The following is an 18,036-nucleotide window of genomic DNA, read 5'->3' as shown; positions in this document are numbered from 1 at the left end:
CCATTCAGGACAAAAATATAGTTTTAAATAATGAATGAACATTCAGATAAAAAAAAAAAAATTGAATATATATTAGATTTTTTGCAAATAATGTGCATAATGCTCTCATAGACCCCTAGTGAAACATAGCACTAAAGAACTAAAGAAGCATCTTTTGTCCACCACAGAAACAATGGCAAATTCTCTCCCATATATACACAGAAGACAGGAGGATTGTTACTGTTACATACTTGTAGAGATTTACGGGTCCGGGGTGACTGTAGATCAGATCCAGCTCTCTCAGGTGTGAAGGGCTTGAACTCAGAGCTGATGCCAGAGCAGCACGACCTTCCTCTGTCACCATACAGCCAGATAATCTACAACATCAAGTGTTCATGTTAGTGTGCTTCATTTTTACAGATACTATACAAAGGATGCAAAAACACAAACACACACACACACACACACACACACACACACACACACACACACACACACACACACACACACACACACACACACACACACACACACACACACACACACACACACACACACACACACACACACACACACACACACACACACACACACACACAGTTACTTATATATCCAATAGTGGTCCTTTTTGTGCTAAAGTGGTTGTACTACACTTAGTGCCAGTCATGAATATGTTCATACAGTTCTTTGAATATGTGTAGTAGTTTAATTCACTGTTGTGATTTAGTCAGGCAGTCAGTCACTAACTATAGATAGGACCCAGACTGTGCTAAGGACCTGGACACTGACACAGTTTAGTAAAAGTATGATCATTATTATTAGTAGCGCAAGACATTCTAAATAATTGTAGCTTTCCTTGATGTAATAAATGTGCTTTATAAACACAAAGTTACAGGAGCCAGAGAAAAAAAAACTAATGTTAAAAAGTCAAGGGTCAAGAGCCCAACTAAAGCAAACACTGATCTCCATCATGGTGACTTCAAATGTTGATTCTGCTTGTTAATAGCAGGTGTTTATCATTAATGCTCAATCATCACTTAATTATCCCACTAACTTCAGCACTGCTTCAATGGTACTTTAACACTCAGTAGTGTGCACAGTGTTAATTTAACATGGGCATTTTGCTGTGTACTGTCACATAAATCTTACCCGTTTCATTCATGTATGACGGACAAATATGAATCACATTCAGTTTATTAATACAGTTACATAAATCGTACTCGTTTCATTTATGTATGAATGACAAATATGAATCACATTCAGATTATCAATTTGTTCATGTTAAAACTATGTAATCCTAATGGATGGAAATTTTATATGCAATTAAAATACATAAATGTAGACAACTGTTTTTTTGAGTGTAGCTCCTCCTAAAAGGACATCACTTAATTGTTCTGATCGGACAATCTTTGGTGGTTGTTCCCTAAGTTCCCTATTAGTCAGTTATGTTCAACGTTAATCGTCATTCACTGTGCGATTTTCGTCGGATTTTGAGCCGAATTCTGACTCGTGCAACTCTTTTTCGGGTCAGGCCGATTTTCAGCTTTGTCGTGCGTCGTTTGTCGTGCAGTGTTCGTGCAGTGTACAGGGGGAAACGAGAGGCGATAAACCTCTCCTGACCGGCAATCGGATGGTCGGATGAATTTCTGGCATGTTAGAAATTTTGGTCGCTCCTCGTGACTATATCGCATAGTTGAAGCAGAGCTACGAGCCGATTGCCCTGAACTCAGTGTTTTTTCCCTCACTGCGCCTGCGCGAAAACAGTTTCATCTGCAGCAAAACAAATTTAAATAAATAAAAAACGAAAAAAGGGAGATCTTTAAGTTCTGTAGTTCAAACTAGCTACAAATTACTGCTGCTTACCTCCAGTTCGTGTTGTAAAATGGATTAACCATTACCCACTTCGTCCAAGCCACCTGCGATGTACACTATGCCTCTTTTATTAATTTGTTAAAAAATGTTTTTTAAAATAAAGCTGTTTTTACTTTTCAATGATGAATTATTGCAGTGTTTGGACATATTATAGACTGTTAATAATTAATTATATGTCTATAATTCATTGTAATCGACCTAAATGTTTTAGACAATTTTAAATGAGGAGGAGTAAGCTTCTATGTAATATTTTATTATCCTCACAGCGCGTTGGTTATACGGTGATGCGCTATGAAATTGTTGCGTGGCAATTTAATTATAATAGCCTATCACTTTAATAATAAAAGTAGTCTACCTTCCATTACATGTAACAAGTCAATTTCAAATTTCTGCTTAATTGAACAATCTACAGGGCCTGGAATTTGTATTTCGTACAAAGTTATTAACTCCTGCAAGTGCCACGTTCATAACACGTGGATTTCCCACTACCATTTATTTACTTCAGCATATAAAGAGACGCGCGATCTGCACTGTCGCGTATCTCCCTCAAGCGTGAACTGCAACAGTGGGCAGCTCGTTGAATCTTGATGAGTTTAGTATTTAGTACAGTGAAAAAGTGTGTTGGGGACATTCTAAATGTTTAATGTGGAAAAACACCTGATAAAACTACAGCTTGTTAAAGGGCAATTATGCAAAATTCACTTTTACATGGTCATCTTACATACAATCATAAACACTGTCTCAGAAAAAGCCATTCTCAGATTCTGGGCAGTGTTTTGCACAGGCCCCTCCCACGACTGTTGATTGAGACTGCAGTTTTAGCATAGACCTGCCCTGAGTGAGCTAAACACAGTCCACCATTGTTTCCACACCAGAGCAGCTGTAGACAAGAATGTCTCCTAAGCGATTGAGGTGTTTTGTTGTTGGATGTAAGAATGAACATAGCAGTCTTCATTTACTCTCGTTGTTACTCGAGGATGGATCTGTACCAACTGTTCATGATCAAGCTTACAGTCTCCAGAACGATAGTGGTCACAGCAGTAATGGAAGGGAGAGCGCGCACTTTATTACAGTTCATCTGAGTCGTTTTACGGATATAAAAGTTTACCAGTTTATTAAGCACCCCCTGAAAAGGTGTGTATTTTTCTACTGTTAGTTGTAATGAGTGTTTTGTGTACTTCGCTGTGTATGTTGATGATAATGAAAGGGAGACAAAGAGTTTATGGATAAGACTTTAATGGGCACTTCTTATACTGTGTTTATTCAACTCTTACAGTGATTTTCTGGAGTAAAACTGATGAATATTTTGTGTGATGTACAATAAACTTCATTAAACTCATCAGTATATTTTTGGCCATCACTCAGACATGGTCCGCTGCAACAGGCTTGTATTAATAGTGGATAAAAGCAGATGAAAAATAAGTCATAACCATAATTAAACTAAACTATACCTGTTCTATCTCCTTACATCATATATTCTCTGGCTCTGTGGGCATTATTGTCCGACTCCGGGTTGAAATGAACACCGCTACTGAGAGTTTCTGTTTTGATATTATCATTCTGTGAGATGAGATTGTCCTGACACTGAAGCGCGAGCTCGTGAGGCTCCGCCCTCTGTGCTGACAGCCGCAGCTCATTTGCATTTCAAGGGATACACACTAAAACGGCGCATTTTTCTCAGCCCCAAAAAGTGACAATTTAAACATGTTGTAAAAAATTATCTGTTGGATATTTTGAGCTAAAACTTCACATACACACTCTGAGACTTATTTAACATCTTGTGAAAAGGGGCATAATAGGTGCCCTTTAATAAAAAACGATTTTTGTTTGATCCCTTTCATACAAACCACCAAATAATTGTTTGTTCCAGTCAGTTTTGGACACTGCCAATAGAGAAGCTTATTCGCAGAGACCGCTTAAGCCTCACAAAGAGACCCGTGTTTGTTTATTATTCTTTTGAAAAAGTTTCCCCAGAAATACTTCCATATTTAATGCAAATTTTTCTTTCCTTAAATGTAGCTGTGTGAAAGGAAAGGGATGATGCCCCCATTTTATAACAATTTGTACATTTAAGTTTGAATTGTAACATTTTCAATGGAATGGAATTACAATGTAGTCTGTGTTAAAGGGTTAGTTCACCCAAAAATGGAAATTCTGTCAGTAATTACTAAGCCTCATGTTGTTCCAAACCCTTAAGACTTTCGTTGATCTTCGGAACACACATTAAGATATTTTTGATGAAATCTGAGAGCTATCTCACTCTTTCATAGGCTGCAAGGTCATTGATATCTGCCGGCTCAGAAAAGTTAGTAAAGACATTGTTAAAATAGTCCAAGTGACTACAGTGGCTCAACCTTAAGTTTATCAAGTGACGAGAATACTCAAACAAAAATAACGACTTTATTCAACTATCCATTTTCTTACGTGTGGGCCTCTGACGTGAGTTCACGAGATCGCCACGACACATGCGTGAGAACTGAGAAGATAGCCCATGGTTAACTGTTTGATAATATTAGTGATTCTCATTTTTTTATCACAAAAATGCTAAAACTGGCTCCATTTTGGATCTTTGCACTAATCTGAACATTGATATTTTATGTGCAACAATAGCTCACTCAGTGTTTAGGTCCCATGACATGAAATTTTCACTTTCTGAGGTTTTTTAACATTAATATGAGTTCCCCTAGCCTGTATATGGTCCCCACGTTTCTAGAAATTTTAATCGGTGTAAATCGAGCTTTTGCTATCTTTCTCTGCCTTTGAGAAAATGGAAGCTCAACCGGGCTGATCTTGAATCTCCTCCTTATGACGTTATAAGGAGAAATGTTACCTCCCCTGTCTCTGCTTTGCCCGCCCAGAGAATATTTTCCGCCCATGAGAAAATGAGCTAGGAAGTAGGAACGCGCACGCGCGATTTTAGTTTGTCCACGAGAGATATCATGGCTTTTGAGCGAGCGAAGCATAACAATTGCTCAATAATTGGATGTACAAATGAACACCAAAGAGTCAATACAGAGCTGGGCTTGCTGAACGTCTGAAACTAAAGTCTGGATCAGTACCAACTCTCTTTGGCTCAGCTACACACCTCGGACAAGTAAGTCAACTAATGATATATAAGTGTGTTGCTTTACTGTTTATGGTTACCTAGCTTGTTCACACGTATAATGTGGCTGTAACATTAGCTATGCAGTTACTTGCGCTAATGTAAAGGTAGACAGCATCAAGTATGTGTGTGAATACACACACTGTAACGCGAGTGTTGTACACTTTGTTATTTGGATAACCGTTTTCCTGTTGGTTATATGGCGCGCGCGATATCTGCATTTCAAGATCGCAGAGCTTGATGTAATTGTAATAAGATAAATTACAGACGTTACCGATCTCTCATGAAAAGGCAACAGTAGGTTCGCGTTAGCTACATGATAATAACTGTAAACCATCCGAATAAAGTACCGTATCCAGACATAATATTTTAAACTAACCATTCGGAAACGTCCTGCTGGAGCCGCTGAGTTGCAACTTCTTCATCTGTTGCTTTTCCATCTGGATCAAACTGAAATGCTTGAACGACTGCGTGTCTTCGTGCCATTGCAATATATCCAACGTAAACATGCATGGTACCGTTGCGCAAGATGGTCAAGGCCACACCCACCCTCCACCTTGCGCTGCCTTTCTCCTCCTCATTAGCATTTAAAGCTACAGACACTGAAACGGCCCGTCTGAAGGTAGCTCATTCTGGGACTGGTTTGTAGTGGCTATAATTCTGCACCGAGGCTGCATTTTTGGAAAGAGATTTCAGATACAGTACTAGGGACCACTAAGGCCTATATTAAAGCCTACAAAAAGTAGCATGTCATGGGACCTTTAAGGCCTCACAAATGATTAAACAAAAATTAATCTAATGCCTTGTATATGCATTCAAATAACTCAAATTCAGATTATCATCTCATAAATAAAAACCCCTGACAATTTTAAAGGGATAGCTCACTTTGAAATTAATTTTTGGTATGTTTTTGCTTACCTCAAGGGCATCAGAGATGTAGGTGTCTTTTTTCCGCAGTAGTTTCAATTTTGAAATTTTTAGGTCAAACCGTTCTTGTCTGTCAGTCATATAATGCAGGTTTATGGTCACTGTCTCAAAGAGCATGCACACAGTCCAAATGAAAACAATTCCCCGTCGTCCAAATTAAACAATTCCCCATCGTAAGTACACATTGATGGCCTAAGACACGACACGAGCGGTTTGTGTGAGAAAACGAACAGTATTTATATCGTTTTTACCTCTTATACACAGCCATGTCCAAGTGATCTGATCTGACGTGTGCGCAGACTGGTGCATAGATATATACACTAGATGTTGCCTTAAAGACATTCGTTCCAATTAACTGCCGTAGACAAGGCGACATCTAGTGTATATATCTATGCACCAGTCTGCGCACACGTCAGATCAGATCACTTGGACATGGCTGTGTATAAGAGGTAAAAACGATATAAATACTGTTCGTTTTCTCACACAAACCGCTCGTGTCGTGTCTTAGGCCATCAATGTGTACTTACGATGGGGAATTGTTTAATTTGGACGACGGGGAATTGTTTTCATTTGGACTGTGTGCATGCTCTTTGAGACAGTGACCATAAACCTGCATTATATGACTGACAGACAAGAACGGTTTGACCTAAAAATATAAAAATTGAAACTACTGCGGAAAAAAGACACCTACATCTTGGATGCCCTTGAGGTAAGGTAAAACATACCAAAAATTAATTTCAAAGTGAACTATCCCTTTAAAGTACAGTTCAGCTCATGCGTTCACCTTGCAAAATTGGTTATATATAATAACTTGCTCTCCACAAATGATCCCGTTCAAAAGTAGTGGTTCTTTATATAAAGTGTTTCTCTCTGAGCATCAGTGACTGTTTACAGGCTTTTGTGATAGTTGTGCATGAGTCTGTGGGTCTGTTTACAATTGACATTGACATGTGATAATGACAATTTTCACAAAGACAAAGATCAGATCATCAACCAATCAGAACCAATTTGTCCACATAGAAGCTTCTGTCCCCAGATAACTGATCAGATTTCTTTTCCCCATGCAATATTAAAATTAATTCAGACACGAATGGTGCCAGTCACCTTTATGTGAAATGCGAGAGAAATGCTAGGGCTTCTTTAAAAAACGTCTTCAATTGTTACAGGTAATTTTTTTTTGCTGGAAATCATTCCGATCACAAATTTGTTTGCATGTGTCTTTTCAGTGCAGTGATACACAATATATTTTGATGAAACAGACATGTCTTAAAACATTTTTATTTTATTTAACTATGTCAGTATTACCTGTAACATTTATATTCTACATGTATATTTTACACAGAAGAGTTAAATACCTCAGTATGTTGAGCTGACAGTTTGGAGTCAGGAGCGCATCAAACAGCAGCTTCACTCCTGAATCCTGCAGTTTATTGTCACTCAGATCCAGATCTCTCAGGAGGGAGTTTGATGATTGTAGAGTTGAAGCCACAATTTCACAGCACTGATCAGTGAGATTACAGCCAGACAATCTAAATAGGGCAACAATAAAAAATTCATAGCATAAAAACTTTACACGTAGTTAGAAATTGATTGAGAGCATTGTGTGCATTGTCTTATGTTTCTGATAAGAAGCTGTTTGCATACAACATTAATGTAAATATTAGGGATGAGCGAGTACAGCATTATCTGTATCTGTTAACCATATTAATTATCTGTATCTGTACTCGGACTGGGCGGGGCCTAACCCGAAAGTGGGCGGGATTTAACCAGGAAGTGGGTCAGGTTGTATTGAAATGGGCGGGGCTTTAACCGGTATGTTATTTTAAGCATGCAATTGATATGGGTTGATCAGAAATTTTTATATTTATTGCTGATTAGAAAACTATTTACATGACAGCATCAGCATTGAGCTTCAGATCAATGGTTTTGATCACGATAACAAATGAACTATATACAGAACAAGTTTTGCAACAATGAATACAACACATGCGGTTGCAATTATGAAGTAAAATGTAATGAACAAGAGTTTTCATCTCATCTAGGGCTGGGTGATATGGACCAAAAGTCATATCCCGATATATTTAGGCTGAATATCGATATACGACATATATCCCGATATTTGTTCCGCAAAGTGAGAGCAAATGTTCAGTCAAAGTCAAAGCCAAATATCACATCACAAGTAGTTTTATTGAAACCGGCTCTTTCAGTGAACATTAGCAAAATCAAATGAATAAATAATAAACAGGTTTCTTCACCTTAGGGCTGCACGATTATGACAAAAATCATAATTGCTGATTATTCCCTTGGAATTGTAATTGTGATTTATTAATTATGATTATCAAAATTTACATTGAATATATATATATATATATATATTAAAAAAAATTGTAAACGTGTTATAATTTGCCTATAGAGAGAGAATATTATTAGGCAAATTATAACACGTTTACACAAAATTTGTTAACACACACACAAGTACTGTCCCCCTTTACTTAACATAAATTGTAAGAATATGACTAATAGTAAAGACTAGTACTAATAAATAAACATTAGGCCCATGCTAAAGCTATTAAATAGCAGTCCCAAACTAGTTTTTGTTAATACAATGTTGGTATGAGCCACCACAGGCATTTAAAAATATAAAAAATAACACAAAGAAAAATAGTGGCATTTTGGGATTAATATAGAAACGACAGTTACCATGGTGAATACACAATACTAACAAGAACTGTTAATGAAACATGGAAACTGCTCCTGGTGAATAGAATGAAAATCATACCTGCATTACTTTTATTTTGTGTAATTTACAACGTAACGGCGTTGCATGCTCGTAGTTTCTTTTGCACTTTATACAGTGAGGCGAGTATCCGGCTCAACTCTAGTAAATATTTACATCCAATTGTGATGCTAAGTTCCCTATCAGTCAGTTATGTTCAACGTTAATCGTCTGTGATTGATTAATTGGGATCTCGCCTGAGAGCCCAATCACCTTCAAGTGGTAAATTAACAAAATCACACATAGAAAACTTTAACCACAGCAGTAGATGGCACTAACTGTTAACTGCTGTTAATCATGGCTGCTGTGGAAGCACATTCTTCAAGCATTAATTCAATCAAGATATCAGTTCCTTCCTCTAATTTGAAGAAACATGTAACAGGTACATTTTGGATTTCTGCTTAATTGAACAATCTACAGGGCCTGGAATTTGTATTGCGTACAAAGTTATTAACTCCTGCAAGTGCCACGTTCATAACACGTGGATTTCCCACTACCATTTATTTACTTCAGCATATAAAGAGACGCGCGATCTGCACTGCCGCGTATCTCCCTCAAGCGTGACCTGCAACAGTGGGCAGCTCGTTGAATCTTGATTAGTTTAGTATTTTGTACAGTGAAAAAATGTGTTGGGGACATTCTAAATGTTTAATGTGGAAAAACACCTGATAAAACTACAGCTTGTTAACTAGCACTTTTACATGGTGTTTGAACATAATGTGTGTTGGCAGTGTGTGTACACAACCACCCTATGATAAATGATAAATGATAAAAATCATGGAAAAAAATCCATGATAAAAATCTACCGGGGATTTTTTTTGGTTTATTATTAGTCACAGAAAAAGATAATTAATCTAATGCCATGTATATTCATTCAAATGATTCAAATTCAAATGATCATCTCATAAGTAAAAACCCCTGACAATTTTAAAGTACAGTTCAGCTCATTCGTTCACCTTGCAAAATTGGTGATGTATAATACCTTGCTTTCCACAAATGATCCCGTTTAAAAGTAGTGGTTCTTTATATAAAGTGTTTTCTCTCGAGCATCAGTGACTATTTACAGGCTTTTGTGATAGTTGTGCATGAGTCTGTGGGTCTGTTTACAATTGACATTGACATATGATCACCGTGATCAGGGGCCTGTACCATGAAGGTAGCTGAACAAACTCGGGGTTACAGGATTAGTTTTGAGTTGACAAAACCAAACCGATGCAATCAGGCTTTATTGGTACCATGATGCAGCTCATCAACTTTCTCTGTCAACTCAGGCTTTGATCCTTAAGCTATGATTACTCCACGCGCGCATGCACATAAAAGAGTGACATCGACACTGAACAACCAATCAAAGGTAGAGCGAGAGCGATATATTTTTCCGCGGAGGAGCAAGAGATAATCATTCATAATTACGATGAATTTAAATATGTATTTCAAGCTCGAAACAATATGGTCTCTGCTGCCAAAGCAAGAGAAGACTGTTGGAGAAAGATTGCTGATTGTTAATGTATTTGTTTAACTTACACATTCTATATTTATGTAAAATTATGTATGTGTAGTCTATACGTGTAATATAGCCTATAGCCTATTTTTATTATATATAAAAATGTGCATGTACTAAGAAAGATTAATATTCATTGATTTTTAGATGCAACCCTAACTCCAAATGTTCTTGGCAGCAGATAACGACAAAATATAAAAATATCATTCAAAGTGGTGAGTATTTACCACAACCTTTTATTATTTTTGTGAACATTTTATCACAAACACTTGTTTGCAGCAAACAGAAATAAAGAGTTAAATTCAGAAAACCAGAATACACTGTGGTGGACGAGTTGGCTCTGAGTATGTAATAAGGGACGGCCGATTATGGATGTGATTACAGGTGCTGTACAATCTGACCCTGGTGCTGGCTCCTCTAAGCAAGTCACACTGGGTACGTGTGCAATACATTACTACTTTTTTTTTAAGTTTTAAATATGGCTGACTGTATGTTCTGCAGTAGAGGGAAATACAGTGTCCCTGTTGAAGCCAGCACACATACACACAGTCTCCCACACAGAGGTCAGTGTGCAGCAGACAGAACACCAAACATAACCTGCTTTACAACAGTTATGCTTTACATTGACCATTTTTATTTATTAGGGTGGAGGAAATGATGAAGACACTCTGTCTGTGAGCTGAGGAGGCTCCAAAAAAAATAAAAATAAAATAATATTGGAGATCAAACAGCTGGATAAAACTGATCTCAGTATGTGAACTTATTTAACCAAGTAACACTTTAATATGAATATTTATTAATGCAACTTTCTCTTGCTCTCTTTCTCCCTCCCATCCCACAAAACCAATAAAACAGTTTGAGACCTATCTGCAGTTTCAATGTGCTTTTATTAAGTGTAATATTGTATGGTGATTACATCTACATCTGCACCAGCTGGGTGGTCCGCTCTGGTGACTCTGAAGCGCCGAACACAGTTGAAATGTGCCTTTAGGAGGCCAAAGGTCATCTCTATCTTCACTCTGGTTTTACTGAGGGCCACATTGAAGCGGTGCTGTGGCCCTGTCTGAGGGTCATGATAGGGGGTTATTGTGTAGGTTTTTCTATCTCAGTTCAAATTAAGTGTTTTGTACTGTACCAAATTTAACTTGCTTTCCTCAAAGCGCTGACACAACAAAGACTCACGGAAAATTCATGAGTCTAGCACTGGAGCCAGGCCATTTGGCATCCAAACTTGATCATATGTTCATGACCACAAGTCGTCTGCAGATGAAATTTTTTGTAGATCATTGTTATATCTGTTAATGTTACTATTAATTTAAAGATTCATCTCACAGAAAATAATCATCTCACATATTCACATCATCTCTACCTGAACATTAAGGCTGTGATAGGATTTCCTATTAACATAAGCTGCCTCATGTTCCCCTATAGAGCAGTGGAAATTGGAGCAATAGACTGCATACATGTTGCAATGACTCTAGGGAATCCTATCATAAGATTAACAGAATAATAATAAAAAAGATTTAAAATAATTCTTAACATATAGTACATTTGTGTTTTTTTTTAGTTTTTTTTTTAAGTGTTCATGTGATCAATATATCAATATATCTTACCGGCAATTTTATAAAAGCCCTCTTTTATGGACATGGTCGATAAATGTCCGGGGAACACTATTAATGAAACTATTCATGTACTCCTGCAGAGCGACCTTGCGAATGGTTCGACAAACCGTGTTTTCGCCTAGCTTCTGTGCGTCACCCATCGTGCAAGTATGTACCACTTGCAAAAAAAACTCGACAGTAAGGTACAGTAAGTGCATGAATTCTACGTGTTAAATTCTTTATGTGCGGCTCAAGAAGTTCGCAAAGATAAGACATTGCTTCCGCGGAAAATCTGTATCTTTCATACAAATAACTGTCAGGAAAGGCAAGGGGATTTTGTCATGCTAAAAACTCTTTCTTTACGAAGTGCTCGTCAAACAATTTGCGCTGAGATGTCACAGGATTTGGAAGAAAAGGTGAAGTCATTGCAACAGACACTGGGAATAAGTTACGTCACCTATATGTTTCTTTGCTCTCAACTGATTGGTCAAACTTCAGTCTGAGATCTTGAATCCAGAACATAACCTGCCCCGGAGCAGGTTAGCCGTGCGGCGTAAGCATGGGCGTCAGTTTGGTTTGAAATGTGCTGGGGACAGAGACGCATTCGGAAGTGCATTTTCAGAAGTGCTGGGTACAATGAAGCATTCATTTTTTCTCTCTCTTTCGCGCAGGTTATGTTTTGAAAGACGATGTCCTGTAGCTCAGGCACTTTTCAACAGGCCCACCCAAAACTAAAAATAATTATTTTTTTTTACTATAGCCTATTCGAATTTTGTCAATAATTATATAAAAAAAATGCCAATAAGCTCATAATTTGTGCTAAAATAGTGTTTAGTTTTAAAAAACATTTTAAAAAGCTGGTTATATTTTGATGTTTCTGCGCAAGTTTAGCAGACAGTGAGGTTCGGGTTTGTTTTGATCAGAGCTCGTGAGTGGAGAGCGCATTTCTGAATATTCCGCTCCGCTCGTTCATTCCGCAGGGTCGCTCGCTCAACCCAGATGTCCCGTTGACTGGTTCAAAATCGAAAATATGTGGAATAAGGGCTGCTTCCGACTAAACGTTTTTTTTTCTAGTCGACTAGTAAGCTAGTTGTTCATTTAAGTCATTCGTGGACAAATCGCCCCTTTATATTAATTTAATTACTTATAGCCAGGATAATGCGCGTTTACGTAATATAGCCGCACTCAAGCGCACGACCGCACGCATAAAGCTTGCCACAAAGAACCAGTAAAAGTAATGATTATGAATGCGTCTAAATGTGTCTAAATACGCTGTGAATGTGAATGTGCATTATACGCTGAGTTTCGGTTCATTTATGAGACGAACTCCAGTTCACTCGCCGGCGCCTCCATGTCGTGATCCTGCTATATTTACTTATTTATTAAATCCAGGCAATTGGTTCATGAAACATTGATTAAAATTAAGATATAATTAATACAAAACGAAATTTAATTTAAAGAAAGGCAGCTGTACTGTTTGAGGTCTCTGTGAAAGTTTTAAAGCAGTCTTTTACTGCCGCTTTCAGAGCGCTCACGTCCGTACCTGAGAACTGACACGTTGTTTTTTCCCTCATAAATGCGAACACGAAAAATAAAATAAAATGAATATTATAATGTTTTTTTGTTGGGTCAGACAATGATTACCAAATTTCTCTCTCATATTGCTCCTCATAACCACTGAAAACGTAAAAAAAAAAAAAGAAATCGAACCAAAAGTCAAATTAATATGGACGGAAGTTAAAAGTGGTGGGTACAAAATGACTCATGACAAAATCTGGTGGGTCCCCCCCGAAATCGACGCCTATGGGCGTAAGATGCCATGGCGACGAACACCGATTCAAGCCAAGCTACTTTCATAGTACCTAAAACCCAGGGTTGGCGGAAACTAAACTGAAACATAGCTGGCTAGCCACCTAAACCGGCTTCATGGTATAGGCCCCTGATCAAGAAGATCAGATCATCAACCAATCAGAACATTTTACATTTGTCCATCAAGAAGCTTCTGTATCCAGATAACTGATCAGATTTCTTTTCCCTATGCAATATTAAAATTGAGTCAGACACGAATGGTGCCAGTCACCTTTATGTGAAATGCGAGAGAAATTCTAGGGCTTCTTTAAAAAACTTCTTTAATTGTTACAGGTAATTTTTTTTGTTTTTGAGCTGGAAATCATTTCGATCACAAATTTGTTTACATGAGTCTTTTCAGTGCAGTGATACACAATATATTTTGATGAAACAGACATATCTTAAAATGTAAGATATGTTTGTTGATTTTTTTATTTAACTATGTCAGTATTACCTGAAACATTTATATGCTACATGTATATTTTACACAGAAGAGTTAAATACCTCAGTATGTTGAGTTGACAGGTTGGAGTCAGGAGCGCATCAAACAGCAGCTTCACTCCTGAATCCTGCAGTTTATTGTCACTCAGATCCAGATCTCTCAGGAGGGAGTTTGATGATTGTAGAGTTGAAGCCACAATTTCACAGCACTGATCAGTGAGATTACAGCCAGACAATCTAAATAGGGCAACAATAAATAATTCATAGCATAAAAACTATATACGTAGTTAGAAATTGATTGAGAGCATTGTGTGCATTGTCTTATGTTTCTGATAAGAAGCTGTTTGCATACAACATTAATGTAAATATTTGCATCCAATTGTAATGCTAAGTTCCCTATCAGTCAGTTATGCTCAACGTTAATCGTCTGTGATTTATGAATTGGGATCTCGTCTGAGAGCCCAATCACCTTCAAGTGGTAAATGAACGAAACAATGCACGTTGGCTAATGACCACACCCCCGATTCTGGGTATATAAGGGTCTGCGTGTAATACTCACATCAAGATTTCGCAACGGAGCCGAGCAGATGTTTGTTTCACTCTGCTATACAATCATCATTGTGGTCAATGGATCAAGAGGGAACCAGTTCCAGTGTTGGTGTGAGAGGCGTTCCCCAAGACAAGACACATATATTGCCAATATGTGTACTGCTGCTGCTCCAGAGTGCCATGAGAACCGAATATTCACTATGTATGTGTGCCTGGGCCTGCTTTGACAGAATGGCTTAACGTTAGTGGACTATTCTTGTGTGTACCTGGTCGCTTGACCAGATAGCTTAAAACTAGTGGCTTAGCAATGTGTTCCTGGGTGCCGTACCCTAAATAGCCTAAATAGCTATTTGTGCCTGAGCAATATAGCTCAAAGTTACCAAGGTAGAAATGTGCACTGTGTGTGTCATTAACAAACAGGATATAATGTTGCAAGCTAATAGGGAAAAGAACTCACAGCAACCACCTGAACAAATAGTTTTAAATGATTTGTCATTTGATAGTAGCCATTGTCATTATCCTCTTACTAAATTGAGCGTAGCGTCAGTTCTGGCAGGCCAGGTAGTCAAGACGCTGCTAACGCTATTGGCCAATAACACGGTCTCATCAGCTGAGATGCATCAGCTGTTTTGCATCAGCGCATCAGCTGTTCAACTCCCCTCGCTGCTAATGACTACGCTAAAAACAGGGCGCCTTTTTAAACAGATTCAGTTCGCTCCTAACTGCTTGATGCTAGCTTCTCTGCAGGCTGCAGCGAGGACCTCTTGGTTCTGCGGACTGCCTCCGGATCGTTATACAGCTCATTCTCTAGGCATCGGTGCAGCAACTACAGCGGCGGCATCCGCTCCGGTTTTAACCCTTAAAGCGTCATTAAGGAACTTTTCCTCTTCGGCCGCCTTACAGGTTGGAAGCGGAATTGTCCATTACTGCTGTCATAATAATTTCGCCGCCCGCAGCCTACTGTCTACACTGTTTATCTAGCACCGGCTTTGAAATGAACGATGTCCACAGACAAGGTAGAGTGTGTTGCATGATTTCATGAAGTATGATGTATTGCGACATCAGAAACGAAGGAAAACTAAATAATGACTATTGTAACGCTTGACGTAAAGCAAGTCAAATTTGTAGTTTTCTTATGTCTCATTCGAACTACAGAAACGCGACCCGGTTCGGCAAACTTGCATGGTGTGGTTATAGCAGATATAGGGCTGCAAAGCGAATCCAGAAGTGCCTTTCACCCTGTTACGATTTGATGAACCACTGATACAATTTTGGAAACATTATTTTAAGGTAAAAAAATAAATAAAATGTTCCTTAGTGTTGCTTACCATGGGGCGGTGGTCTACTGCTGCTTATGAACGCTGACGTTCGGGCTATTCTTGATGCTCAGAAGGCCATGAGCTCAGTTCCCTGATTGGTTCGCCTAAAAAAACAATTGTGCCTCATCTGCTTAACCTTACTTGTGCTTCTTCTGCTTAGTGACAACTGCCCATGGATGCGCTTACCGGCTGCTTAATTTCATCCTCTCATTTTATTTTATCACAGGAGGTTGCTGTTATGGTCTGTTTGGGGGGAATAGTTCAGCTCTAGTCCTATTCATGCAAGCGTCCCCTAATGCTGCTGCTGTCCCCTGACTCTGCTAAATTCATGGTGCTCATGAGTGGTCAGGAGACTAACCATATAGCTACATTTACATTTAATTGCCAGGTGTGGTTTGTTTGGGGGGAATAGTCCAGCTCTCCCAGTCCTAAACTGTGTGAGCGTTCCCTAATGCTGCTTCTGTCCCTGAACAGAGCCATACCGCCAAATTTAATTCAGAATGATCAAACTTGAATTGCAATTTATTCAATAAAAATGTCCTAAATCGTTTTTATTGTCATGTATGTTCTTGACTTAATGGACCTGACAGAAATTAAGCATAGCGTCAGTTCTGGCAGGGCAGGTAGTCAAGACGGTGCTAACGCTATTGGCCAATAACACGGTCTCATCAGCTGAGATGCATCAGCTGTTTTGCATCAGCGCATCAGCTGTTCAACTCCCCTCGCTGCTAATGGCTACGCTAAAAACAGAGCGCCTTTTTAAGCAGATTCAGTTCGCTCCTAACTGCTTGATGCTAGCTTCTCTGCAGCCCGCCACCTCCCCAGCTCCTCCTTGTCGTGTATAACGTGGCATTTGCTTTTCTGTCATCGTTGCTGCTCTGTTCATATGGGGAATAGTTCAGCTCTCCCAGTCCTAAACTGTGTGAGCATTCCCTAATGCTGCTGCTGTCCTCTGACTCTCTGCTATTTCATGGTGCTCATGAAAGGTCAGAGGACTCCCTGAGCAGAGCCATACCGCCAAATTTAATTCAGAATGATCAAACTTGAATGGCAATTTATTCAATAAAAATGTCCTAAATAATTTTTATTGTCATGTATGTTCTTGACTTAATGGACCTGACAGTATGCCTTTTTTCTTATTTGATTATGCTTTTCATTGTAGCGCTAAGACGACTACATTCTACTATTTATTTATGTATTTTTTATTAAGTAGGCAGACAAACAGTTCTTGGTTTCCTCATGCTAATAAACCTCCTCCTTTGGAAATAACGTATCGTTGAATGTTTTGCATGAGGTTTATGTTGAAATACTGCTTCATGCACTCGGTAGTAGAAACAGGGTAGTTATCGTTAATCAATGTAACTGTGGTGAAAATACTTACCTTTAACCTAATACATACCTTTAAGCTAATGAAAAGCGAAACCGTAATCAAATGACTATTTTACTTAGTGTCTATATTGTGACCACGCCAACGCAAGTGAAACGACACAACAAAATCAATGGAACATATTATAATAGGTGAAGCTTCTACGCTGAACGTGTCGCAATGCGAGTAACACACATTTCTATTTCTGACGTACTTCAATACGAAAAACAAATAAATTTGCACAATCTTTTGTCGTGTTCACAGTGTGGCACCCTCAGTGCAGACACGGTGTATCGAGTTCACTACCAGCAACGCTTTTACACTGGACCCTCACACATCTACATTGATTTCTTACTTCTGCTGCTATTGAGTATCTTTATATATTAACTAATTTCATAATTAATGAACTTTAAACCATCCCTAATTGTTTTTAGATTATTTGACCAATTACATAATGAACTTTGTAACCGAACCTTGCCTAAACTACGGATATATCCCGTTTACCGCCGCAAATCCGCCCCTAAATTGAATCGTCCATTGCATTGTACAAAGCACCATGCAAACAAAGGCAAACCGACCTGACAAAGACATTACCGTATGAAAGTGCTATGCATGATGCTTTACAAACAATGTGTACTGGCTTCGTACCCAGCAAGCTAAACACATCCACTCAATAAACAATCTTGACATTACATTTCAGCTCCTCTGAATACACTTCATGTTGTACACTGTTGATGATGATTTCCTCTGCTTTCAG

The 18,036-nt window shown here is 38.4% G+C and overlaps 1 protein-coding gene across 3 annotated transcripts in view; it reads right to left on the bottom strand.

Moving 5' to 3' along the window:
• Positions 1-18,036, bottom strand: part of LOC309509895 (uncharacterized protein) — a 328,406-nt gene that overhangs the window by 155,782 nt on the left and 154,588 nt on the right. For 2 of the 3 annotated variants that reach the window (XM_082184865.1, XM_082184866.1), the window contains exons 9-10: positions 14,109-14,282; positions 7,237-7,410 (exon numbers count right to left, since the gene is read on the bottom strand). In XM_082184865.1, the coding sequence (XP_082040991.1) occupies positions 7,237-7,410; positions 14,109-14,282 (348 nt within the window). Of the gene's footprint in view, positions 1-230; positions 357-7,236; positions 7,411-14,108; positions 14,283-18,036 lie in introns of all 3 variants that reach the window. The other variant, XM_082184868.1, reaches the window with a different exon arrangement.

The sequence above is a fragment of the Leuciscus leuciscus genome (assembly GCF_965113295.1).
Source record: "Leuciscus leuciscus genome assembly, chromosome: 1".
Taxonomy (NCBI): domain Eukaryota; kingdom Metazoa; phylum Chordata; class Actinopteri; order Cypriniformes; family Leuciscidae; genus Leuciscus; species Leuciscus leuciscus.
The sequence above is the reverse complement of the archived record's forward strand: the minus strand, read 5'-3'. Positions and strand labels throughout refer to the sequence as shown.